The 26,330-nt window shown below is 40.3% G+C and overlaps 1 protein-coding gene across 1 annotated transcript in view; it reads right to left on the reverse strand.

Moving 5' to 3' along the window:
* CERS6 (ceramide synthase 6) overlaps window positions 1–18,182 on the reverse strand; it is a 113,858-nt gene extending 95,676 nt beyond the window's left edge. Inside the window, exon 1 of the mRNA XM_050339489.1 lies at window positions 17,887–18,182. Within this exon, the coding sequence (XP_050195446.1) occupies window positions 17,887–18,056 (170 nt within the window). The 5' untranslated portion in view covers window positions 18,057–18,182. The remainder of the gene's footprint in view (window positions 1–17,886) is intronic.
* Window positions 18,183–26,330: the final 8,148 nt, after the last annotated feature.

Below are 26,330 nucleotides of genomic sequence, written 5' to 3' on the forward strand. Positions count from 1 at the left end.
TATCTATAGCGGTTACAGTTGAACTTTCATTGTCTTGAACAATTTTTCACCCTTAACTCAGAAAGCCATAAACAATTATAGCCTCAGTACCTTAGATAAACAGATAAGGAATTCCTGAGGAAAATATTTGGGTTTTCTTTTTGGTTGGTTGGTTTATGTTTATTTTATTAGGCTTTTTGACAGTGACACATTTAGAGAGGGGAGGCATATTGGACCTGAACCCAGGAAGATATTTGGAATTTGAACCCTCTGCTGAATGTCTACTGGATCAGAAGGTAAGCAAAAGAAAACAGTAGTGATGAGATTCTTGAGGTAGATATGAGGAGCTGACAACCAAAGAAGTCAAAACAAGCATTTGTGATAAATTTGCTAAACTAAAAACATCCTGGAAACACTACATTGTCAGGTAGTAACATCCAGCACACTTTGACTCACTTGGTGTCGAAACCTGTACCTCAATGCTCAATATTTCTTCTTCAGATGTGCTCATGCAAAATAGTCTAATACAGATTTTTTGTTTTTAGAAAAATGTGAAGCTCTTTTTATAATAATTTCTTTAACATGGTAAGATAGTATGTCTGTATTTACCTAAATTATGTTTTCTTTATTTATCTTTTGTTTTTGAATACTGACCTAGAATGAGAAATATAGTCTGAGATTCAAAAGGGTGGTTTTTTTCACTATCCTATTTGATACATACATCGTACAATAATTTGAGAAGCTTCATTTGCAGAAGTATAGTTTCTTGTTCCAAATTCAATCAAAACTAGTATTGTTCTTTAAAGATGTCTAGTAGGTCAACATTGTCAACTATGTTTGCTTTCTATGTGAAACAAAGTTATTTTTACTTCTAAAATGCCAGCTGACAATTACAGTGTAATCAAAAATCAAGCTGGAAATTACTTTTTCCTTCACTTATTTAAAAAGATACTCAAACTAATGTTTTATACAATTTAACAAAAACTCTGAGGAACATTCAAGGTGTATAGAGTAAAGAAAGTGGTTTTTTTCAATCATTTAAATTCCTTCTGTAAGATCATTAACGTACTTTATGACTGACAGTCACAAACACAAACTTAACAGATCTCCCTTATGAAATAGGTGTTTCTCAATAAGGAAATAAAAGTGTGTCGATTTTTTTCCTAAGCCTCAGCTACTGGGGAAACATCTACAAGTCTTTCAGAGAACAGCTCTTGTCCTTTATTGGGTCCTTGCCATAATGAACATCTGCTAAGTCTATAAATTAATTGCTGAAAACGTCTCGTGCTTCTAGATGATCCAAGCAATCATAACTGTTCTGGGTTACTAGAGAACATTACCATTTTTCTCTGCCACATAGGCACACATTCCTCCCCGCCCTTACAGTACAGCATAAAGCAAGAACAATTATTTGGCATTATTCTTAAGGTCATAAAAGAAACCTTTAGTGCTAATCAAGTCATCACAGCAACACACTAAGTTTCCCTAGATGATTTAAGCAGTACTTTTGCACTCTGATGGCCTAAGGATATGACAGATGCCTTGCATAGCTGATTGAAAATGTTCTCTCTCTTAAAATCAAGAATTCTTTCATCTGTCTGTCTTTGCCAACAGCAGAGTTTGTCAGGCAGTTGCAATGGGCAAAGAAAAGTCCACTCTATAGAACTCTTTGCATGCAACAGTATTTCTCTTACTTCCCCACAAAAGGCCCCTCCAACTCCAATTTCACCTGGTTGCTCCATCCTCATGATCTGTCATTCTTCCTGACTATATTAGGTTTGTCGCCTCAGCTGCAGTTCCTCTGTTCTTGGAGCTCTCAGCTCAGTAATCAGAAATTGGCTCATTTTAATGATATTTGTAACTTCTACAGATGGAAACCACCTACCCTAAAATTTCCTGTACTTCCTTTTAGTCTCCTTTCAGACCACTTCCTGGTCTCACTGACCACCCAGGGCTCTGGTGAATGACAAGGACCCAATCTATCACGAAGATCTGCCAGAAGTAACAGTACCTACATTTTCCAACCAAACCTGGAAGGTTATTATTGACTTAACTTGGAAAGAGGAGCAAAGATGCTGTAGATCCCTAATGACAGACTTCTATATGTCATCAGCAGAGATAAACAGATAGCAGTCCATAATCGTTTTGGGTCACATTAGCCAGCTGGTATCTTTTTTATCTTATTTGTCATTTGTCTTCATTAAAGATTCTGCAAGAAGGTGGGGGTGGTGGCTGGACATGCTACACCCTTCCATGGGTGACAGCATTACAATGACACAAACACTATGGCTTTCTACTGCCTAGTTAAAAACAAGCAAACAAACAAACAAAAAAGAGTAAAATTTTAAGTCTTCTTAAAAATTTTCAGATCTGTCCCATTCACAACTTGAGGAAGACAAAGCATTCATGTATCAAGTCTCTTCTTCTCCTAGGATACAGGTGTTCTCATGTACCTTTGAATTTAGACATGTATCTGAAGGGAATAGTTGCAAACACACAGTTTGTGGTGATCACAAACAAATGGGCATGCCTGGTGACACCACATTCCTCCCAACTCCACGCACTTACGTCATGGTCATGTTTTCTCCCCACACACTGTATCTTTAGTCACACTCCCCTCTCCCACAGTCCAGAAGCACCTGTGTGCTCCTTCCAGTTCTACTTCTCTGCCCCATTCCCACCTCTGATCTTCAACCTCTCCGTTAACGATTTTTATCTAGCAAGTACAGGAAGAATTTCGGGAGCAATTAATTCCCTAAACTCTAAATTCCAAGTAAGCAACAGAATTGTCAAGATATTGAAGAGCAGCAGATTGTCACACCACAAGTCATGTGGTTGCTGCACTGCATCTCCACAAAAATTATCTACATTAGTCACTCACATGAGGGGGTTGACTTGTCGTGATCTGTCATCTGAGATGCAAATATTTATTGATGGCACAGAAGTATTCCAACTTCTGTTTTTATTACTCATTATTTTAACACTGTTAAGAGGCCTTGGAATGGCAAAATCACTCAGCCTGTTCTGCAGTAGGACTAAAAGAGCTTATGTTTTATCACTATTTCCTTTATCCCATAAATAATCCAGATGCAGGACTAAGATCTAAACCTAAAACTATAAACAGAGATGAAGTACACTCCATTTGAGTACCATCATCATAAATAAAACCAAAGAGTAAGAAGTCTTTCATTAAAATTACACCAATTACAAGAGAATAACTTTGTAAATATTTCTTATACTGTGTGTCCTAAGTACCATTCAGGTGTCCAAAAGCATTATTAAAACATAAATTTTTAAGGCATTCCAAAATTTATTTCTTTTTAGCCAAATTAAAAGGTCACATCCATTTGATATAGAGCACTGCCATACACAGCAGCCTTCCTCTACTCACAGAATTTCATGCCAAGTACTGTATCACGCTTATGTAGAAAAGCATCAGCATTTAGTTCTGTTAGTTTTTCATCTTTACACAGCCTTATTACGCAGTCATCATATTATTACTCTGACCTTTCTCAACTGTTCATATACACTGAGTCTGCTTTCCAGATCCGCATCTGAAAACACCCTTTTAGAACAGGGAAATATTATATTATCATTATCACCACAGCTGTTATTATTGTTGTTGTTATTGTCATTATTCTTATGCTTTCAATACAATTTTAGAGGTAAGAAATGAGGAAGTAAAAAATCCCAACTGTGTATAACTCTTCTAGGCACACTGTAAATGGATGGCTATGCAAGATGACACCATTAAAATTAAGATATTCTGACAACTTGCATATCACTACCATGAAGAGTTTCTTTTGTTTCTTTTAAGTAATATGCTGAAAATTTTCCAGTCAAGACAATATTTAAGGTGTTAATAAGTAAAAAAAGTTAATGTTTCGGTGGCTGCTAGAGCAAGTCCCTTTTTTCAAGATTTGGGTTCTCCAAAACAGATTTCTGATAAGGATTCCCACAAGTTCTGTGTCTTCTTCCAGGTCTGTCTTTGTCAGAGCAGGAATGAGACTCATTAACGGTGCTTCTGTACAAGTGGATGCTTCATACAACTGATGGCAACTATCAGTTACTGGGACGTCTTATTTAAGAGATGGGGAGAAAGTATTCCATAAAACTCAAGAGTGAAGGTGAAATTTTCCATCTTTCTTCTTCTGGTCTCTCTTCATACACCCTAGACACATTCTGAAATTACCCCAGAACAGAAGCAACTGCACCTCTAAGACTGCAAATGGTCCAAGGGGAAGAGGGCTTAGGAGTTCAGCAGATCAGGTGCATTAAGTTCTGAAAACTTTCTACTATTTGTGATAGTTGTCATTAAACTATGTGAAAACCTTTTAAAAGCAATAAGGAGTTACCCTAGTTACGCTCATATTATAAAAAAGGACCCCAGGCCCCACAACAGATCATCAAAATCACCAGAGAACCAGCAGAGAACACAAGCACACCAATTTTTAGTCCTCTGCTTGACTGTAATACTCAAAGTTAGACCTCCGAGGTCAGGAGCCTCACTGTTTCAGTGTCAACAGCAAAACCAGACCAGTGTCCTTTCAGTCATTGTCCCATGGGCTGGAACTGTGGAGGCACGGGAGGATGCAAAGCCCAGTCCCTGTGATTAAGCTTTCTGGTGGATAATTGCTCTTCTGTGGACAAAGCTGAGAGTGGACATTTGCCAAGCCTTCACTTCAAGAGAGCTTGGTGAAAGGAAATTGTAAGAAAACACAGGGTGGATCCAGTAGGGTTTTCATTATGCAAGTGTACTCATTCAGAGTCCTCTTTCTGTCATTCAGTACAAACAAATACCTTCAGCACTACCAGGCACAGAAAAAAGAGCACCCTGTTGTGAAGCAGAGTGGGAGACTTGTTGAGACAGTCTTGGAGGCCATCATTATAACCCATTTTAATATCCCCATGTACACACGCCCAGTTCTACTCTCTAAATCACAAACTCATTACACGTGGAAAAAACATCATCATCATTAAGAATCACACTTTTCTTTTTCTGTTTGTTTGTACTCAGAGCTCTTAATAGAGGCTTATATTGTTACCCTGGCAGTGACTATAGCTTACACAGAACACCTGGGTTCACATTAAGCTACTTGCCACATGGACTGACAGCAATGCAGTTGCAGCAGCATGCCTGCTAGGGCAACATCAGAATACTACGTCCAGGCCACCCTATATGTGTTAAGAGGAGCTACAACCACTGCACAGATGTATCAGGCTTTCTTCTCCACCATAAAGTAGCTTTGTGCAAGAGCAGAACTGAGGCAGGACACAAGAAAGCTGTCCAAGGGTGCTAACCAGCAGGCTGTCACTGAGTGGCAGACCTGATGTCTTTACTCAGTATTAGAGATGCTCCTGTCAAAGGGTCTGAGGGAAGGAGTTGCAAGGCTAGCATGTGATGCCTTTGATTGCTCGATCACCTTGCACATGCAGGAGCAAGGGCCCATGTCCTATTCTGTGAAAACAGCCAAAGTCTTTCTAGTTAACATCAAATGTTAACTACCCTCCTACGTTTGACATTTTCTGACAGAACAATACTCAATGGCTGCACACATACTTTAGTCCTGAAAAAATGGAGGAAGGGGTAAACGTGGCATTTAGTCAAGGAGAGAAAAATGGAATGAAAAAAATAAATAAAAAAAGAGATATATATCTATCTACAACTCTTCTTGATTTCTACCTAGCTATACAGGCTTCTGCTTCTTAATTACTAAATTAGATTACTAAATTACTAAAACTCAATGGCTACACATGACCATACACAATGTCATACAACTTTTGGTCTTTCACACAGCTTACATGCCGATAAAACACCAGAACTCAGCAAAAGCTGATTTCTAATTTATATTGGCAGAAGATCAGACTCAGAACCTTTGTGAGCAAATAAATTATATTTAAGACTAATATAGAGTCTCAACAGGTATAAATCACTTTGACCACCCTCAAACAAACTAATTTACAGCACCAGTAGAACTTACTGTACACAAATAATCCAGTAAGACTATGTGACAAAACTCTCTCTATGCATGTAGTACAGTTTCAAAAAATTAATGCACCTTTTTACACTAAAATTTATCTAGGAAAACAAATGCTAATGTTAGAAGAGAGACAACTAATCTGATGTATGAAGTCCAGGATGTTTCATAGGAAACTCTATGAAGTCACTGAGCAGGAAGGATGAAAATCCCTGACCACTATTTTTTCACGTACGACTTAGGATTTACCAGTCTATGTGCAGCAGGCAGGCCTACAGCTCTGAAGGAGATTCACAGGAGCCCTAGGTGAAGTTAGTACAAGTCTGAAAGAGAAGACCAGATGCAAGTGGTAATAACTGGATTCCAAAGACTGTTTTTATATATGAAGATGAACTAATCTAGCTTTTTATTTGTAATTTAAATTTGAAATTACACATGAACAAGAAGAAAAGGTAAGATGCTGGAAAATACCTGCCTTGGCTCTTCATTCTGAAAAGCCTTCCCCAGTACAGAGGGCCACCACCATAAACAAACAAATATAAGGTCAAACAGAATCCATAATAACACCTTCTTATTGTGGTATTAAGTCAGTCCAGGTATTCAAGGGAAGCACAGGTCCTTTGGAGATTGTACACAAAACGCTGGATATGGAGGACTGAAATAAAGGAATCACTTTATGGCCCACATAGCTGGCAACACCCTTGCTTTGACAGCTATCCCCTTCTCTGTACATAATTTCTTAATGTTCTGTGTTCTAGTCTGAGAGCTGGAGAAGATGGCAGATTATGGCAGATGTTATTTTCTTAGTCAATGCACTTGGCTAATTTACAAACCAACTTTTTTAAAAATATTTCCTGGTTATACCAGGACTTTTTAGAAAGAAAATATGAAGAAGCTATGATTTTTTTCCTGATAAACACTTTGAGGGTTTTGAGATTAAGATGACCAACATATTGTTTTTCCACTAAACAGAGAAAGATTCTTGATAAAATTAGGATCAGCTTGAAACATGTGAGAAGCCTTAAAAATAAGTGTCAAAGTAGATGAAAAAGGTAACTTGGCAGTTTCTTAAGAGATTTTTTAGTAGTATTTAAAGCCTAAGCCACTCTACTGTTACGTCCAAACTATTCCCACCAGGAAACAAGGCCAAACACAAGTAAGGCCTGTGTGATGGATACAAGGTGCTACATTCTCTTCAAACCTTGGGGTCAGCTCTCAATGGAAGACCAAGCAAGATGAAATGGTGGTCTCCTATTTCTGCTAGAGCACTTTTCATCTTGACAACTGAAGGTAAGTGCCAGACTGGAGGTTCAAGCTCTTGCCATGATTCTTCCAAACCATTAGTCTATTTTCAAGAAAATCAAGCCGGTAAGAGATATCTTTTTTTCTTCAATAAAACACAAAAAACCAACAAGGAAACTTTCTGTGCATCATGCATGCAGATGTACAAACTGGTTAACTGGTAAAGAATATATGCTTTTGGAGGCTGGCAATGCTATAGAGATCTCATTTTTAATCTCTACATTCGTTGTCTTGTAACCAAACCCATTTATCAGTGTTGGTTGAAAGTCAGGACATCTGTTCCTGATGAAATTCTGACATTTCAAAATTTTCATTTCATTCCAAACTGGAAGAAAACCAAGTATTTTTCATGTTTCCCATAAATGCTCTAGAAAATAACAATTCCAGATTAGCACACACGAGAGTTCCTCTAATGAGGATACAGGGTGTGTTTTTTGTGTCAAATATCAAACTGCTTCATTACCACCCCATCAACTGACATTTTGAAATATCTCATTTTCTAGACCAGTCAGTATTTTACAGCCACTCCTTAAGATTCTTTTTTTTATTCAATGATTTTTTTAAGTAGAAAAAAAGTATTACATCAAAGTGATATGATGCCATTGTAGTATATAAATTGCTCTGTGTCCCATACACACATATATACATATATATTATATATATATTCCACTCTATATTATATAACCTATATAAACAATTAGTGAATGTGAAACTAAAGAATGGCTTCCCTCTTTTTCCTCTAAGACTGATTTACTCTTATTATCTTGAACACAAAGGGAATAAAAGCTTTTCTAGTAAGACATTTGATCACTGTTCCCTATCTTAAAATGACCTCTTTCTGTGAATTTTTTTCAAAACCAAATTATCTTCAAGATATTGTAGTGTTGAGAAGAATCAGCTTAAGGGGAACAAAACTAAAATCATCCTCAAAATAGCCTGTTATAATCAAATTTAATACTGTAGGAGACTCAAAGCATTGATCCTAGAAGGAACAGAATGTGTTTATACCACAGTGACTCAAACTTCATTCTGTGTACCCATAAAGTAATTCCTGTCTTAGGTAGAGAAGGTTCACATCTATTTCTTGATTTAGTCTGCTCACATTCCAGACTAAAATCAAAAGACCTATCCTATAGCAAATGGAAAATCCTGATGTCCATTCAATCAAGTGTTATGTGCTCTGCCCTAATTTTCATCTGCAGGTTTACAGTGAACTTCAACTTAATCATCTCCTATTCAGTTTTCCAACATTGTTTACATACTTCATACAGACACAGATCTCAGGAGCCCATGGAGTCCTGCATTGTGAAAAGATGCCATTTAGCAAGGTTTATGATTTCACACAATCGCTGAGGTTAGAAGAGACCTCAGGAGATCAACGAGTCCACTGGATGGTCAATTACAGCAGGACTGTGCCCAATTGTTTTCGTGAATACGTCCACAACTGGAGACTCCACAGCCTCTCTGAGTAACCTGTGTTTCACCACCATCCCAAGAAGACGTTCATTATGTTTAAACAGAATTTCCTGCGTATCAGTTGCGTGATTGTCCTTTCACTGTACATCACTGAGAAAAGTCTTTTTGTCCACCAGCACTCCCAGGACTCCATCTACAGTTCAATTTGTCATCATCACATCAATGCAATCCCTGCAAAGTTAATTGAGTACAAGTGTTGTAATCCTGGGAAATGATTGGCACTGGAACTATTCATATTTTCAGGCTACTCTCTTATCATATCAGTTCTCTCCCTTCTCTCATACTACTGTGTGGGAAAAGTTGACAGATAAGAATCAACCACTCAATTACCACCCAATTATTGCTTCAGTAGATACAAAACATGTTTCTGCTTGTGGTCTAACCACTTGTTTTTGTTTTTCTCAACAGCTTCTTTCCAGCATGATGCCCACAACAACAATGAATTACACCCCGCAGGACCTGATCATCTCATGTGGCAGCATGCTTTGGACAACTGCAAGTACTGAACCGCAGGAAGTTAGAGAAAATCTAATGGACAACTGCAGAAAAGCTTGTCAACAGGTACATACTCATTCATGACCCACTCATTCCCCAGAATTTTGTCTTCATCTGGTCTCACCAGTTGCAAGGGGGATTCTGGTCTCAATGATGGTCTCATCTGTTACAGCAGAGCTCAGGAAAGTCACAGTCCTGTTGGTCAGCTGATGACAGGCTGAAACCCTTCAGCTCCCCTGCTGCACAGGTCTTCTGGTTGAAGAGTGCTCATCACCACCACCTGAGTTCACCCACCACCCCCAAAGTTTCTCAGCTCACTTTTACTTCATGTGGATTTAATTTTGTCTGCTTTGTCACACTGTAGTGCCCACTGGTCTACACTAGCGTTCCACATTTATGCTGCCCGCCGACCAAGTTCCAGCTGTTGCCACATCAAGGCTAATTTTTGTGTGTCTTAAGGAACATACCTTGTTTCAGCAGTTCCCTTAATAGCAGCACACCAAGCAGGCTGTCTCCAGCTGCAGGGAAAAGTGCATTTCTCTCAGCAACAGACACATCACACAGTCACAACAGACATGCCTGCAAAAGCAAGCGCAAGGTATGTTACAAGGTACTACTCTGATCTTCTTTTCACATTCTTCTGTGATCAGCAGCTGCTTTTGAGTAAGCAATGTCTCTTTAGTTTGAGCTATAGAACACACTCTTATTTCTAAATAAGCAATTTCCTGCCACTGCATGAAAGCACTTCTCATTAGCCTAGGCAGTTTTGCTCCTATGTACCATTTGTCAACATAGACAGTACTGGTACAAAAGCAGTTTTCACAGTTTAAGGTTCTGCCAAACACCACAGCAAAGTGGTCTCCGCTTCCACTCTCTTCTCAGTAAAAGATGAGTCCTATAGATGTGGTAAATGATAGTCCCATTGAAAATTCAGATATCTATACAATATCATATAGAACTGAATTGAGTCAGGACCAAAGGTGAAAAGGGAGTAAAGAGATCCCAAAACTGAAGTGAGGATTTCAGTATCATTTCTGTTCGTTTTTTTTCTCCTTCTGCTTGCAGAACTAAAAAATATTAAGTTTTTCTCAAAGGATGGCAAATGAGCAGTGAGTAGATGTGACTGCTACTGTAACATTACACCACCTGTAATGTTATCCCATTACTGATAAAAATAGAGCCACTAGCTTTTGCAAAGGATAGACAAATACTACTGCATGCACAAATACTCAATCTCAAGAATATAAAATTTTATGATAATGAACACATTCTGAGCTCTAACCTCTGTTTTTTGCACGTGTTAACTATGTCAGCTAGATTTATTTCTTTTAATATAGTACTATAGGTTATTGTCCCCATCCGCAGAGGAGAAACCAATACAGCGAAGATATTACTAAAGGGAAGCTTCTACTGCACCCTCACTGAGAAAAAAAAGCAAGTGATTTAGCTATACTGCTTTAACTGCCCCAGTGTGAACTGTGAGTGCAAAGGCTTTTCATCATTTCAGACCAAACTTTAAAGCACATCATTTATAATAGTAAAATGAGGTTTATGTTAGTGAATCTGACAGATACTTCATTATCACAACATGGTCTGAAGAACCTTAGCATTTTGTTCCTCCCTTTGCAAAAGGTAACTTGGATTAATAGTCAGTATACAAATATACTGTATCTTACATACTAAAAAATACATAGTATGGCTAACTGGATGTTATAGTTCTTCACAGTTCTTAGGAATTGTACAGTTACCTTAAGAGTTAAAATTTGATTGTGCTACATCGGTTATAGTTACATGAGGCATCATAATTGTCCAGCAGTATGAAAGCTTACCAACAGCAGCATTTGCTATTATGGGAGGTATTAACTACATAGGAAAAAAATCATTACAGTTTACCCTTTCCTATTTGTACAGAAGTCACAGCTCTGTGTTACAGGTCCAACTGAAAGCCACCTCTAAGATTATAACCGACTCTGCTAAATACTCCAGTTCTCCCACCTTGGCCACCACTTGACTACTTCAGAATAACCAGACAAGCACCATCAGAAACATGGTGCAGTGTTAGTCTTGTGTAAGGACCATGTGCTAAAAACACTGCCTCTGAGGAAAGAAGTTCTCAGCCCATTTGAATGCCAGAAACTTTGCTAAACTTAAAGCAAGACATTAGGGATTCCTCCCCTTTCAAGTGATCAGAGACCCACGTTTCCCTTCCTTTCCCTTGACTTGGATGCCCATCCCTGCTGCACCCCCAAAATCTGTATGTGCACAATGAGTGAAGGGAGTCACTGTTGTGGGAGATCGCAAAGCAGTCAAAGGTGTGAGATGAACAACTCCCAGGAACTGCTGATACAAATCATATGCACCTGACTGTCCATAAGGTGCCAACTACAGTCTTAAGCATACTATTGAATATTAGATAAGGTTACATCACTTACAACAGCAATATGCTTTTATGCTGTAATTTTAACTCTCATGTCAAGACGCTAAGACTCTGAGACAGGCACAGAAACACCAAATGCTAATCAACTGTCAAACTACTGCAGGCATGGGATATTTAACAGCTTGGGGGGTGGGGAGGGAGAACCAACCCCCCAAAAATATGGTCAAATAAGCATTGTTCAGCTCAGGCATCAACCTTGTTAGCAGAAAAAGAGATAGATTTAAGGGAACAGATTACCCCAAATGTTACTTTACTAAATAGTTTGTATGGACTAATAAGACACTGGTCTGCAGATGCGTAGAAAAAGGCAGCATACCAGAAGTTCTTCTTTTCCCAAGAACAAATCCTTAGCAAATGCCTGTTAATCAGTGACAGAGGCAGAAGTAGGAGCAACGGAAAGAGCCGCAGGCAATTTGGATCCAACTGCATGGTTACAGGAATCCAGGCAGGAACCGAATTGGAGTTTCTAACAGTAACTGGAACCTGCACTCAGAAAAAACCCAATAATAGGTTCCTGGTTCCCACTAGTGACAGCGGAGCTGTCGTTTAGCTGTCATACTTCTCTCACCTGGATATTTCAGAAATCAGTTTTAATGGCATTCTCTACTGGAGCTCAGCACACATTTCCCATGTAACTCCTAATTTTAAGACTGACACTAATGCACACCTATAAATGGCCCTTTATGAAGGACATTCAAATAGTATGCATTTTATCCACTCCACCTTCATTTAAAGGAACACTGAGCTTACATCTGAACACACAACTACATTACACAACAGAGATGTATATGAGCCAGCCATGGCAGAATCAAGGTGGGTGAGCATACACTGCACTGGTCTGAGCTGGTAAGACAGACAGGCCAAGACAACAGCTCTCCAGTTAAAAAACAATCATTTTGTTGTGAGGTATCTGCATGTATGAGTGGCTAAAGCTTAACCCTGCAACCCTAGGGGGAAAAATTGGTTATATAAAGAGAAATATAAATTACAGAAAATAAATAAAAGAATAATAAATAAAAATGAAAGAATAAAATAAATAAATACATAAATAAATAAAAGAATGAATAAATAAACACAGATAAATGGATAGGACATATATAGCAAAATATATATTTAAAAGCTATTTACTGCTAAATGACCTATTATTACTTTTAAAACTATATTGGTTTAAAGTTTAAAAGAAATAGCCTTTTTAGTTATTTTCCTTCCATTGCCCATGCCTTTTCACAGAAGTTAGCAATTTCAATATTCTATTCCATTTCAACAGAATTAAGCATTCAGTAAACAGTAATCAAGTAAAAAGAAGAGACCTTAGAGGTCATTTTATGAAAAAAAAATATTTAAAAAAAAAGAGAAAGAACTGAGAAAGCTATTGTCAGTGAACAGATGCAGCCACTTACACACATGAATTGTACCTGAAAGATCAGATTTCACTAACACACAAGAAAGTAGGCAAGAAATCTATAAATATCACAGCCTACAAACAGGTTTTGATAGAAATAACTATTACTGCCCCACCCAGCCTCCCCAGATGAGGTTTTGGGCTGCTGGAAATGTGCCAAGTTTGTACACTCTCTTCCAAAATTTGTATCCTGTCTAGCCTCCTTTTCACTGTAAGAAAACACAGATACTAGATGTCTTAGGGAGTATAAAAATCTAGTCTGTACATATACACCACATACAAGAAACACTTACAAAACTGTATGTAGTTACTTGAATGAATTTTTACAGTTAGCAAAAAATATATATACATGCCCATACAGAGTCATTGTATTATGTCACTGTGTCATAATAACTGAGAGTCAGCTGAGGTTACCTTTGGAGCTGAATTATCATTATAAAAGCAAAGTGTCATATAAAAGCCATGAATTTCCATACACTCAGTGTCTAGAGTATCTTGATCGGAGTGATAGTAAATGATGTGGCTGGCTCAGTTCAACTCAGTGCAGCTGGAGGGCTGCTGCTATATATAATCAAGCTATCTCTGACCGTACGAGCCATTCCATCAACTGCAGAATATCAGCGTCACCTTTGAGAACTGCTCCTCGTCAAGGCCAGAGGACAATAAAAGCAGTGTAAGCCTAGTTTGCTGATTCATGGCGTGATCTCATTAGATCTGAGCCCAAATTGCTGCTTACAAGGTGAGGGAAATAAAATATACTGCAAATGCAATGCAAAGATGATATGACTAACTTGAATAAATGAGCTAAGTGTAAAGAAGGCAGTAATATCAGACTACTTGACTCAGAAGATGGCTTGATCACATCAGAAATCTGTTTAGTAGAAATCATTTTGGAGGATTCAGCCAACTTCCCCCTTGAGAGAAGTCTCTAAAGCAGAAGTGCGTTAACCTCTTGCTTTGTTCCCAACAAATGCACCAGTTGCTGAGGAAATATTGTTTTCACACAACCCCATATTCCTCATAGAGGACGTATATAGGAGTATAGGAAAGGATGCTGCTTCTGAGCAGTGCGGTCCAGTGCAGAGAGAGAAGAGCCACGTTATCCCATAAACAAAAGAAGAATTTTATTTGTCCAGAATAACAGATGATTCTTTATCTTTTTTAGGACAATCAAAACTACAACACCCTGCTATAAGTAGGACCAGTTTCCGTTCAGCTTTAACCTGTCTTTCCTGCACCAGAACTGGAAAAGATCCAAGGAGACAGAGACTGCTATTATTGAGCACTTACATTATCTCCTTATGGCTGAAAGCATTGTATAGTAGAGGGAGGATCCTTAATTGCTTACATGCCTTTAAAAAAGTAGTAAGACACACAAAACAGATACATACTATGAAGAAATATGTTCCCACATTACCACTGCCTTGCTAAATTCCTGCCATCTTGCACATTACTAGGTAACACTATCTTTGTGCTTAGTTACTTTGTATGCAAGAAATATTTGAATGAGAAGGAAGGGATAAAAGGCTGTTAAAAGTATTTTAGCACCTCATCCATAACTATGATGATCTCCGCAGATATATCCACTAAATCTCATGGTTATGAGATTATACCTCAGAGCAAAGCTTATTTCAAGAGCACTTATCATCATCAGATCCACCTGCTGAAGCAATTCAGCATACACTTAATGTTCTAATCTACTTTTTCCTTTCATTCAAGAGTGCTGGTCAGGGATGGCAGGACAAGGAAATCAACAAAAAGTAGCTTATTGAAAGGAGAAAAAAAAATTAAAAAGTTACTATTTTCTTGACTTGGTTAGCCGATTCACCAAACCAGTAACAAAACAACAACAAAATCCCAGTAGGATTAACTCTGTAAATAATGGGTGAATATGCAAAGAACAAGACTTCTAAGTCCTGCCACTTCAATTCCAGCTGCAATTATACACACATAAATATATATGTATATAGAACATAAATATAAATATATATATATGTAAAGTCTACTTTTAACCCTTAGCATTAGGAGTTTCACTCCCTACACGTCAAGAACTTTGTAAGCAAAGACATGTGAAGTCCAACTCCCCTGAACCATATTTCTTACTGCTCTGATGAGCATTCATGAAGTTAATCACCCTTTATAGCATGGGAAGTATACTATACTACTCCAGCAGCTTAGCAGTCAGAAAATAATGGTTATAAAATAAGTAATCAGATTCTTAACACCTTATATCTGCTTACCTAGCAGTATAAAGAATTACAAGAGCACCTGTATTAGATATCTTAAAAAGCAAAATAGAGATATTATAGTGATGTTACAAATACTATAGTACAGTCATGGATATAAAGTAGACCTGTGGGGTTTTTTTAAATGTATTACAGAATCTATTTTTATTTTTTCTTTAGCTACTACCATTGAAACCGTTACACATCTGCAAGAGCATGTTCCAGGATGTAGCATATTCAGCATCAGTCATCTACAACTTGAGTTTTGAAAGGAAAAAAATGTAGCTGTTTTAACACACAGAAGAATGAAAAAAATATCAATTTTAAAGATATTCCTCTCTTTTCCCCTTCCAGATCTTGTATAATTGCAAGCCCTTTAACTGATGATGTGTATGAAACATTTCTGTGGCTCCCAATGAACAAAGCACAGAAATCTGACAAAATCAATTACAAATGAGCAATAATAAGGCTTGATCTTTACTCCATTCAAGTCAAGTACAATCCCCCTGCTTTGATCAGTGGAAGCAGGTCCTGTCATTTTTGCTCAGCCTGCTTTAATAAAACGCTCTGCATGAAAAAATCAAAATTGCCGTGTGGATTAATCACACACAAAACAGCCTGATCCTACTTTCACAGTAGAGTTTTGCAATTCATTTGAAATTAAAAAGGAAAAAAATACATACGTAAGTAATTGTTAATGAAACATTTTGGGACGTCTCTCACCTACTGTCAGGCTGGCAGAACGCATTTCTAGATATAAATTTCAAAATTAGTCTAATGAATACAAGAGAATTCTGAAAGATGTACTGATTTTCTTATCTGTATAGCTAACACTTAAAAACATAATGTAATGCAAAATTGAAAATTAAAAATTAAAAATTTAAATGAATGAAGAAAAATAACCAAAGGAAGTGGATATAGACTACTAAATAATCAGAGGAGCTTCTATGATGCTAACAACAGCCACATTGAAAACAGCAGAAATCTGAATCTAACTTTAGGCTGAAACTGTCTCCCTGACTAACTGTTCCTCCATCCAAATGCAGCCCTGCTGTGATACATATTGCAGTTCAGATGGCAAGAGATGCAACATCATGCACCCGCTTTCAGTGCTCAAAAGTACACATTGTACAGACTGTAAAGAAAAAAAAATAATTATTTGATATTATCTAAATATAAATAATACTCATAATTGTACTCAGTACTTAAATTGCAACTCTATTGCAGTATTTAACTCAAGTGTTTCAATTAACTTTTGATAACCTCAGATTTTCAGGGAGACTTTCGCTGTCTTTTTTGGTAAATCCGTAAAGCAACACAGAAGTTAAAAACAGCCCATGACAGCTTATTTTTCAAAACAAATATGGTCTTCTCAACTGAGCTAGGAAAACAGGCAGGTTATTTCACAAAACAATATCCCAGGTGCCATATTCTAAGCAGGGACAGGGAATGCTTAGGATTGGTGGAGTGGTACCTGGCAGATCAGCTATTTTATTATTTTTAAAGCATCTTTACAGCCTTTCTCTGGCATGTAGTAACTACTGGTCTTTATCTTCCTTGACTATCCTAATAGCATACCTAGGAAGACAGCACTTAAAACACGTAGGTGTTGGCATAAGGAATCGTTCTTTTGTTCTCTGCTGTTGAGGGAACACCACCTTTGTCAAGGCGGCGCAGCAGCGTGCGCAAGTGAGCACCCACTTGGATTCAGCCGCCTCCCTGTGACAGGCGGCCCCTGCACGGGAACACGCACAGAAAATAAACAGTTACTGCTGACCGATCATTAGCCTGACGTCTTGTGTTTAAATATACGTATATACGTATTTATATGTTTGTGAAACGTGTATTTTGAGTTCAGCAACCTCGGAGTACAGGGAGTTTGGTTCAGTGATGAACAGCGTCTGGCGCGTCTCACCACTGAGCTCCCACATCCTGACAGCACCGGGAGTGTTCCGACACAGGACCGCTCGCACCGATACCACTCGAAAGGGCCAGGCACAGCTCTGCTCAGCCCCGCTGCAGCCCTTACCCCGGGCTACTGCTCCCCACGAGCTGCCCCTTCCCATCGCACGCCCACGGTGTCCCCGTCCGCGCAGGGGACACGACGAGGGCTTCGCCCCGGTTAACTCTGGAGAGCGGCCCTGCGGCTGGGGGCACGGGCAAACTCTCCTGCCGGCACCGCTTCCCGCCGCCCCTGACCTTCCTGCGGCGCTGCCCTGCGGGGGGCGGACAGGACCCCGCAGCCCGCGGGTCGCACAGGTGCTGGAGGGCCCCTCTCGCCGTGCCCGCCCGGCCGGCGCAGGTGGCGGGAAGGCTGCGCCCATTCCCGGGCAGACCTCGCCTCCTAGCGCCCGCGCCGGGCCGCGCTGCGGGCACCGGGAACGGCGCGCCGGCTGCCTCCCGAGCCCCTCCACCTTCCCGCATCGGGCCCACTGCGGGACCGACCGAGGGGGCAGGGAGAACGTACGGGCCCTGCAAGGCCGGCACAGAAGCAAAGCCGGGGAAAGACGCCGGACTGACAACGATCCCCGGCTGCCCCTGGGCCCGCCCAGCCCAGCCAAGCCCGAGGCGGAGCGGGAGGCTCGGCGTTACCTTTCGAAGAGCAGCCGGATCATGAAGATGCAGAAGGCCAGGGGGAAGGCGAGGTAGAGGTCCTCCGCCTGCGGGAAGGCGGCTTCCTCCGTGCTCTGCAGGTCCGCCCAGGTGACGTTGTGCGGCAGCCAGAACCGCTCGTTCCAGAACCAGGCGAGGATCCCTGCCATCTTTGCTTTGTCTGCCGCGGCGCCCCCCGCTCCGCTCCGCCCGCGGCGAGGCGCGTGTGAGCGGCTGCCGGGGGAGAGGAGGATGGAGGCGTGTGTCAGCCCCGCAGCCGCGGATGATGCTGCCGAGCGCCGCCGTGCCGGTTCCCCGCCCGGCGGGGGCAGCGGCCGCCCCGCCTGTCACACGGCCGCGCCGGCCCCCATTGGCTCCCGCCCGCGCCCGCCGCTGTGGGGCTGCCCCGGAGCCGCCTTCCCCCGCCCCTCTTCCCATGCCAACAGACCTCACCGAGCCGCGAAACACAAGTGAGCGGCCCGAGCGAGCGGGGACTCCGTCCCGGGGGCACTCACCGCGGCCGGGGCTGCCGGCACCGGGCGCAGCCTCCGCCTCAGCGCCGGCCCGGCGCCCCCCCGGCCTGGCAGCTCCGCGCCGTGTCACCCGCCCGGCCGCCGCGGCCCTCGTTCCCTTCGCCACCCGGCCGGGCTCCCGGTGTCCCCCGATTAGAATTGGCAGGTGCCAGCAGCGAAAAGCCTCCCTCTGTGAACTCTGCACAGCCACGCGGAGTAGGGGCGGCTGCCTCAGCCTGGTCCTCACGAATGACCCCTGCCCGAAGCGCTGCTCCTGAGGCGCTTAACCGGGAGCGAGGCTGTCCCGGATGGAAGGACCCTCAAATGTTCAATGACTTCACCCTGAACGCGAGTACAGGCGTAAATGAGGCATGGAAAAGCGTCGGAAAGCACACGACTGATCAGCAACAAAACTGAGGTTAGGACTGTGGCTTTGCACTCACGGCTAAAGAAAACCTTTTTGTTTTTTACATAGGTTTTCACTTTCGATTCCTTATCTCACTGCCGTGCCCCGCTAAAGATATGGTGCGAGAGGAAAACTATAATTGATTCCACTATACTTTACAGCAAAGGTGTCTAGCAGGCTTTAGTGTAGCTATAGCCACAGGACTGTACACATGGTCTTCTAAGCACACACATTACTTCAAGTAGTAGTTATACCACTCCAGTAGCATCACTATTTTGTCTGCCCTGCTTCAGTTTGTGTTAAATGGCTTATGTTTCCTTCTCTTATATCATCATCCTCTCCAGCTGGCTATTGAATACTGAGACAGACTTCTGCACATGGCATACTTCAGTTTTACCGTCCTGCTTTTATGCTTTCTGCTAACTTGTTCTTTTCACTCCACTGGCTCTATTTGCCCTTCCTGAAAAATTAATTGCATGGTTCCTCATGTCTGTGCTGACATTTCTGTGGTGAATAAAATTATAACTCAAACATAATGCTATGGAAAGCTCCACACTCATTCAAAGAAAGGTATCGGTTTCTGTATATGGACATCATTTCCATCCAGGACATTTCAGGAAATGCTTTGGCAGGATGGCTGAGTAGCGATGTGGGTAAACCTGCCACTGAATGTTTCTGTTTTATTACTGAGCCAATTTCCTAAGTGTCTGTATTATTATTCTGATTCAGTTTTTGTGGTTGCTTCTTGGGGAGAAAGAAAAGAGCTGGTAGGTGGAACCTGCTCCATGAACACCTAGTACTTCGAATTGTCTGAAAAAAGTTTGAGTTCTAGCACCACTGCCAGATCTGCCTGCCCCCATCTCTTCCTTCACTGCATCTCAGGATTCTTCTCTGACATGAGCTATCTGTCAAAATCCAGGGCTTTGCTGTAATTTCAGTTCAGAGGGAAAGCAGACCATGAGTTGCATACCTCAAATGCATTCTCCTTCACTTACAAATAGGACTTCCTGTGCAGAAGGAAACATCTCTTTGCTCAAATCAGCAAGACCCCTTTTAGCCAGTACCAAAAACTGGCTGCTGGTTTCTTCTGGCTACCATCTCTCTTCCTCCTTCCAACTTCTCTCCCTTATTCTCACAGCCAGATTTAACCCCTCTTCCAACTGACTTAGAACTCCCCTAGAATTTCCCCTGGGAGCTTATCTTTCAGCACTCATCTCACAAACACCTGACCTGGCTCCTGCACATATACATGTGCTTCTCAAACCATCCAGATCACTCAATTTTCTGAGTGGACTTGCATAAGTCAGTTTTAAATGATGTGAGTGCATGTCCTCAGAATGACTTCAGAAGCATCAGCTTTAAAATCTGATGAAAGCCCTTTAGATATCATTTTAATATCTGACACTCATTTTAATATCTGACACACATATAGTATTTTTACATAAAATATATTCATTAATGATAATTGTGTTTAAGGCAAAGTTGTTTTTAATCAGAAAATTGCTGTCCTTATTCTGTACCGGAAGGTGACATGTCTTTTTACAGCCTATTTCAATATTCCAATCACTTTAGAAGGACATTCAATATTTATGTCTGTTTGCATTCCAGTGAAGCAGTTGTTTCACAGTCAGTACTGAGACTCATGGGTGCTGCTGCTTGGCTTTGCTTATGTACAGATACAGGAAAGGAACAGACCTTTGCAAAATGAACCTGGCAACAGTAATAATCTGATGATGCATAAGAGGTTAATTCCCTTTAAACAATTAGTGTAATTGACTTTTGTGTCAGACTGAAATTATGTTAGGACAATAGATCTGAAAATGAATGACAATTCTGAAATGTTTGGAAGGACAACCAATTAAAAGCTTTTAATTGAATTCAAACTGTGGAAGCAATTATGTAGATGTAGCCAAGTCATGACTGTGGAATGAGGATGCCTGAGTATTGTGCTTTGAAGGGAGATACTACCATAGAGGTTTTTTCCTGCCCCCTAAAATTGTTATATCACAAAACAGAGCCAAAGAGAACTTTAAAAACCATGGTTTTCTTATGTGGTCTCATATCCTGAATGAACTTACTCCAAGGTAGTTCTAGAACTTGGCTGGCCTAAAAAATATAAAGGGCTAAAAGTGAGTCTGGTTCCTCAAAACCCAGCCTGGGCACTCTGTAATTACTAAAAAGAGTTAGTAATAATTAAACAAAAGCAGATACATAGAGTCACCAAAAGGTACTGAACTTCTGTTTCCACTCTGAAAAGAAAAAGAGAAAACTGACAGGCTGCACATATTCAAGACCTTGAGCAATCAGCAGAGTGGACGCTGTAAAATGAAGGACTTCTTTGTTTATGTCTTGTTTATTTTTTTAGCATCAAGAGCCAGGTTATTTAGAAATAAAATTACTTTTCTTAGTCTAATGAAGTTCCTCCTTCAGGCTTAGAACAAGTGTACTGAATGCATTTTCACACAACAGAAGACTCCATTTGCTCACCAACCTCACTTCTGCACACAGCGATGAAGTTCCAGTAGCCTCTTCACATCAGACTAGGAGATAGAATAAAATGTGTGACACTTTCAAATTTAGCATTGTTTTAACACATGAAAATCCAGAAAGTTTTCTGGAAAATTTAAATTTAATTTAAGGTTTTTTTAAAAATAAATATTAAACTGCTTAAAATATGCAGTGATTCATGCTGTCTTAGGCTTCCACACGTATATAAACACACACACATACACAAAGCATAGATTAAAAATAAAAATAAGCAGTAGTCAGACATTAGGATAAGAGAGTCACTTAAAGTAATGGGACTCCTAAGATATCAGGACAATGTTCCAATAAGTATTGCAAAAACTGCATAGAAAATCAGCATGTTGTTTAAAGTCAGCTGTTTGGCATAGAAATGCCATTTAAAGTTTTCAGGCTTGAGTTACAAGCTCATAACAAAACCTTGGAGGCTTCCTTCAAGGATATTAACAGGAATCTTTCCTACTGGGAGTGTTTCAAAAGCAGCTTTACTAGCGTGCAGTGGGCAATAGCTCACCATTTCTGTTTACCTGTCATGGTTTATTTTTCCATCTGCAGTCAACAGGAGTGTTTATCACATCTCTAAACTGCTTTGAGCGAGTTTGGTAATGTGTATTATCAACGTGCTTGTGCCATATTGCTGGGACACCTGGAGGAATTGGTCCACCAAAACAGGAAAAGTTGCAGAAAAACCTCTTGTTTTTAAAGAACCGCTGAATAATTAATTGAAAGCAATCAGACAATGTTTTTATCTCATTTAGTCTGCTGTAACTCTGGAGTAGTAACTCTGGAGTAGACTTACACGCAGGGAACTGTGATCAGACTCTGGACCAGTCCCTTTAACGAATCAGATAGTACAGGTACCAATAACACTGTCCACTGAGACTTCTTGATATCCAAATCTGAACTGGGTTGTTCTTAAGCAGGAGAGGTGGCTATGGCTGATCCCTGTAAAAGCAGTGGTGCCAGTCCCATTTCCATAGGTCAGTGTCACTGCACTGCTGATATTGTGCCTAGCAGAAGGGCCAAGAACTGCCTGGGTGTTGTGGGACTGCTCTGTGCCCTCCTGAGGAGGGTGGAGAACCATGGGCACAGGGGAAGTGGCAGTGCAAGTCATGGCCATGAGCTGTCATTCTTCTAACATGTCTTCTGCCTGCTGGTCCCAGCAGTTCTTGTGCTCCCTTCCAGTTTCTTGTGCTACTACTTTGCCAGCTTCTCTAATAATTTTACTTGAGAAACACACTAACACAGCAGCAGTCTTCATTACAAATGCTATGCTGGGCCAGTCAAATCAGTCTTGACTCCTGCAGGGGGTTGTATTAGTCTGAAGAGACCAGTCTGGCTTTACCCAATTACCAAACAACGTGCCCTGAATTCAAATCACTAGCTGAGCTCCGTGTAATAGCACTTAAAATGCATCAGTACAGTAGGTGTCCCCAGGTTATATCACTCCATAGCTTTCCAAATGTTTTATCTTGGCAGACGAACAAGTTTTGTCACTTGGAAAGACATGCAATGGTAATTAGTTTGGCTGCTGTGAAAAGATATATGGACAAGTAGCTTAACTGAAAGAAAGGTTTACAAGCCTTGAGACAGTTTGTGCTTTGTGCTGGGCTTCGATTAAAGTCAAGATCTGAAGCAGAACTGCTCTATGAGGACCGGTCAGAAGGAGAGGAGGAAGCAGGGATTGCCTGATTCACTGTATGTCTCCATGCTTCATTTGTCTTCACTGTTCACTTTGGTTTGGCTTCCTACTCTAGATTTTTAAAGAAAGCATGCCAAAGTGTACATACAAATTATGATACTGTCATAGTTCACTTGATTTCAATGTCACTTAACTACATGAACTTACGCTATGAAGAAATGAACTTTTAGGAAGAAATTTTTTGCAGAGAGAGTAATCAGACATTGGAATGGGCACCTCCACAGGGAGGTGGTGGATTCACTGTCCCTGGAGGTTTTTAAGATGAGACTGGATGTGGCACTTAGTGCCATGGTCTAGTAACCACAGTGGTATTGGATCAAGGGTTGGACTCGATGATCTCGGAGGTCTTTTCCAACCCGGTTGATTCTTTGATTCTATTCTATGATTCTGTAAACTGAACTAGACCCTACTCAAACAGGTAAGAGTATCAGAGTCTTCTGTAGCAATTTTAAATAAATTATCCTGAAAAAAACCTGGTAATGATATTTGCACAACTCTGAGCATGGAGAGGCAGCTGGAAAAAGTGCTGGTTTTATCTTGAACTAAATACACTGCATCACACTGCAACTGCCCTTCAGAAACATCTACTTCATGCCTATTGATGTGGCCAGGTTTGGGCTACAGAGTCACATTAGAATTTACTTAGTAAAAGAACTTTTCAAACTTGAAGGAAGACAAAATTTACTGTATACTGTATGCATCTTGTCTCACCAGCATCCAGAGATGCTCTGGGGGACTGCAGGCTTTCAGTAGCCAGGCCTTGTTTCCGTGCTCAGTGAAATCTGTGCACTGACCAACCACATTGTTGTGCCTGACTCAACAATGAATATGCAATCTGAGTCTCTGCCAGCTTTGTGTCAGCTATGAGGGGACAGACAATACCTGACTCTCTATGCTATGAGAGCACTAATCTGGCATAAAAAGTCAGCTACTACAATGCTGACCTGTCATATTATTTACAGGGAGCTTGCATTGTCAGTGTGAGATCTTTTGCAAGATCAGTACCTCCCATCTCGTGGCTGCAAGCTGTGTTCCAGTCCTGGCAGCCTGAGAGTCTTTTACTGTCTTATCAAACCACAGTCCTGAGAACTCCAGAAATTACTGTCAGAACCGAATTCTTGTACTTACCAATCATCTTCAGACAGCTTCTAAGATAATTATGTTCTGCCCAGAAGAACATTCACTTGGTCATCTCAGTTTTTTCTTCAAAGCTCATTTAACATCACTGTCACAATGTCATCTGTTAGTTATCTGGTAACACTTTGTGTTCATACCTGAATGAAGCCAATGCTTTTTGGTATTTAGGGCCTCACCTAGATGTAAATTATTATTTGCCTAGAAGCTAGAGTACAGGTAACTTGCTGGCAATAAATTTGTATTTTATCACAATTTTAAATGTCTTCCCTATAAAATTCACTGTAATTATATCACAGCTGTGTAGAATTTTATTTTCGCCCAAGAAATACATTTGAATTGACTGAAACTATTGCTAAATTCATGCTGAATTTGTCAGATTAGCGTTTTCATTTCCCTAAATCATCAAATGTATATTCTGGCATTTTCAAACCAAAGCATGCAATTTTTTATTTTGTAATGGCATTGCAAGAGTAAGGTTATTTCATTTTTTATGTGACTTGGAAGTAAAATACAAGTCAAAGGACTAAGTAAAATCAGACACATATAATTGTATGATGCAAGTTTATGTTTAAAGCTCTAGACAGTAATTAAAGATTCCCTTAGCTATACTGACAGTGTCAAGGCTCTCAAGAGTATAGGTCACACATTATTGCATTTAAGTTAGTTAAGTGGAAAAGGCATCAGAAAACTGAACTGAGCTCAATGGGCCACACTCCCTGCTGGAATAACTAGTGCTGCTTATGCTCTGTAGTGAAGGTAACAACTCACTGTGTCCTGTAAACACAGTCATAACTCCACAAATGGAAGCTGACAATCTTGTCTCCTCTGTTACAGAGCACAGATGTTATGGCCACTAACACAGTAAATTAGTTAGGTATGGCTTTAAGCATTTTCTGAATTGGAAATACAATACTCTATATACTCTATAATATTCTATTTCTGGACTGGCAGAGAGGAGTAGACAGAGAACAACACTTCAAACTTTCCCAGCTTTATTTCAACACCAGCATGTGTTCTGTCTTGCAGAAGTTCATGCTGGATAACTAATCAACAGAAAAATGAGAGGACCTTCATTCCAGCTATGAAAAAGAGATTCTTTTTACTCCTCGCATGAGAACAAAAAGCACCAACATGCTGCGTCTGCAAGATCATGTCTATAGGTACTATATTGTTATATAAAACATTATAAATACACCTTGATTTAAATGTTGTATTTAGTCTTTTTACCTTTTCTAGTGAGCAACACTTCAAATTAGTGGCTGCAGCCCATTTGTATTCTTCAGAGCCTTTGTTGCTCTCTCGACACCCAAAGCTGCCATCCTACCTGCAAGTCGGCTGGTCAGCCCAACCCTGCTTTGTGTCCAGGCACAGTAAGATGGACACACCAGCAAAATCTACTCAGGGATTTATCATTCCTTCAATTTATTCTCATCCACACTGCTTTTTTTGGGATAAGCAGTAGCTTGTTTAGCAACTCTCCTTTTGATTAAAAAATGTAAAGATTTATAAAAGTCCATTTAAGCATCCAGGAGACAAGATGAGGCAGTTTGTTCACCCCCACATTTGTCTTGCTGTATACAGAAACAGGAAGTCTGCACAAATAATGTAATATAAATACAAGTAAGAATGAGTATGTTGCTTTGTGCAGTAGACCAGTAAGCCATCTCATCAGTAAGCAGAGATGTAGAAGAATCCAAGAGAATTTATCCTGAGATATGTTAACAAAAGAGGGAATAATCTCAACCATCCCTCCTGTACCCACCGACCATGACAGGTGTGGTAAGGAGAGCATGAGAGCTGCCCTTACTGTTGCTCTGTTTGAAGTAAGGGAGAGAATTTGCACAGAATTTAATGTAAGCAGTATAATTAATGTTGGATGTATCTAAAAAAATCAACGCAGTAGCTACTACCTCATTGTTTGATGTATAAACTGAATGCTGAGGAACCATATGAGTACAAAAGGTCCTCAGTCAGAAGCGCTGGATGGTCAATTTGATACTAGACTACAAAAATACACAGCAAATGAGCTGGAATACTCATGCTGATGCCAAACAACACCTCAACACTACTATTTCCAAAGGCTCAAGGAATACTACCATAACGATGTTTGGGGGATAGTTAAAGAAGGACAAGGCAAACTTAGAGAAGTTTTTTCAAGGATTTT

Source organism: Myiozetetes cayanensis, unplaced genomic scaffold (genome assembly GCF_022539395.1).
Source record: "Myiozetetes cayanensis isolate MyiCay16 unplaced genomic scaffold, myiCay2020 scf9, whole genome shotgun sequence".
In the NCBI taxonomy this organism is placed as follows: Eukaryota; Metazoa; Chordata; class Aves; order Passeriformes; family Tyrannidae; genus Myiozetetes; species Myiozetetes cayanensis.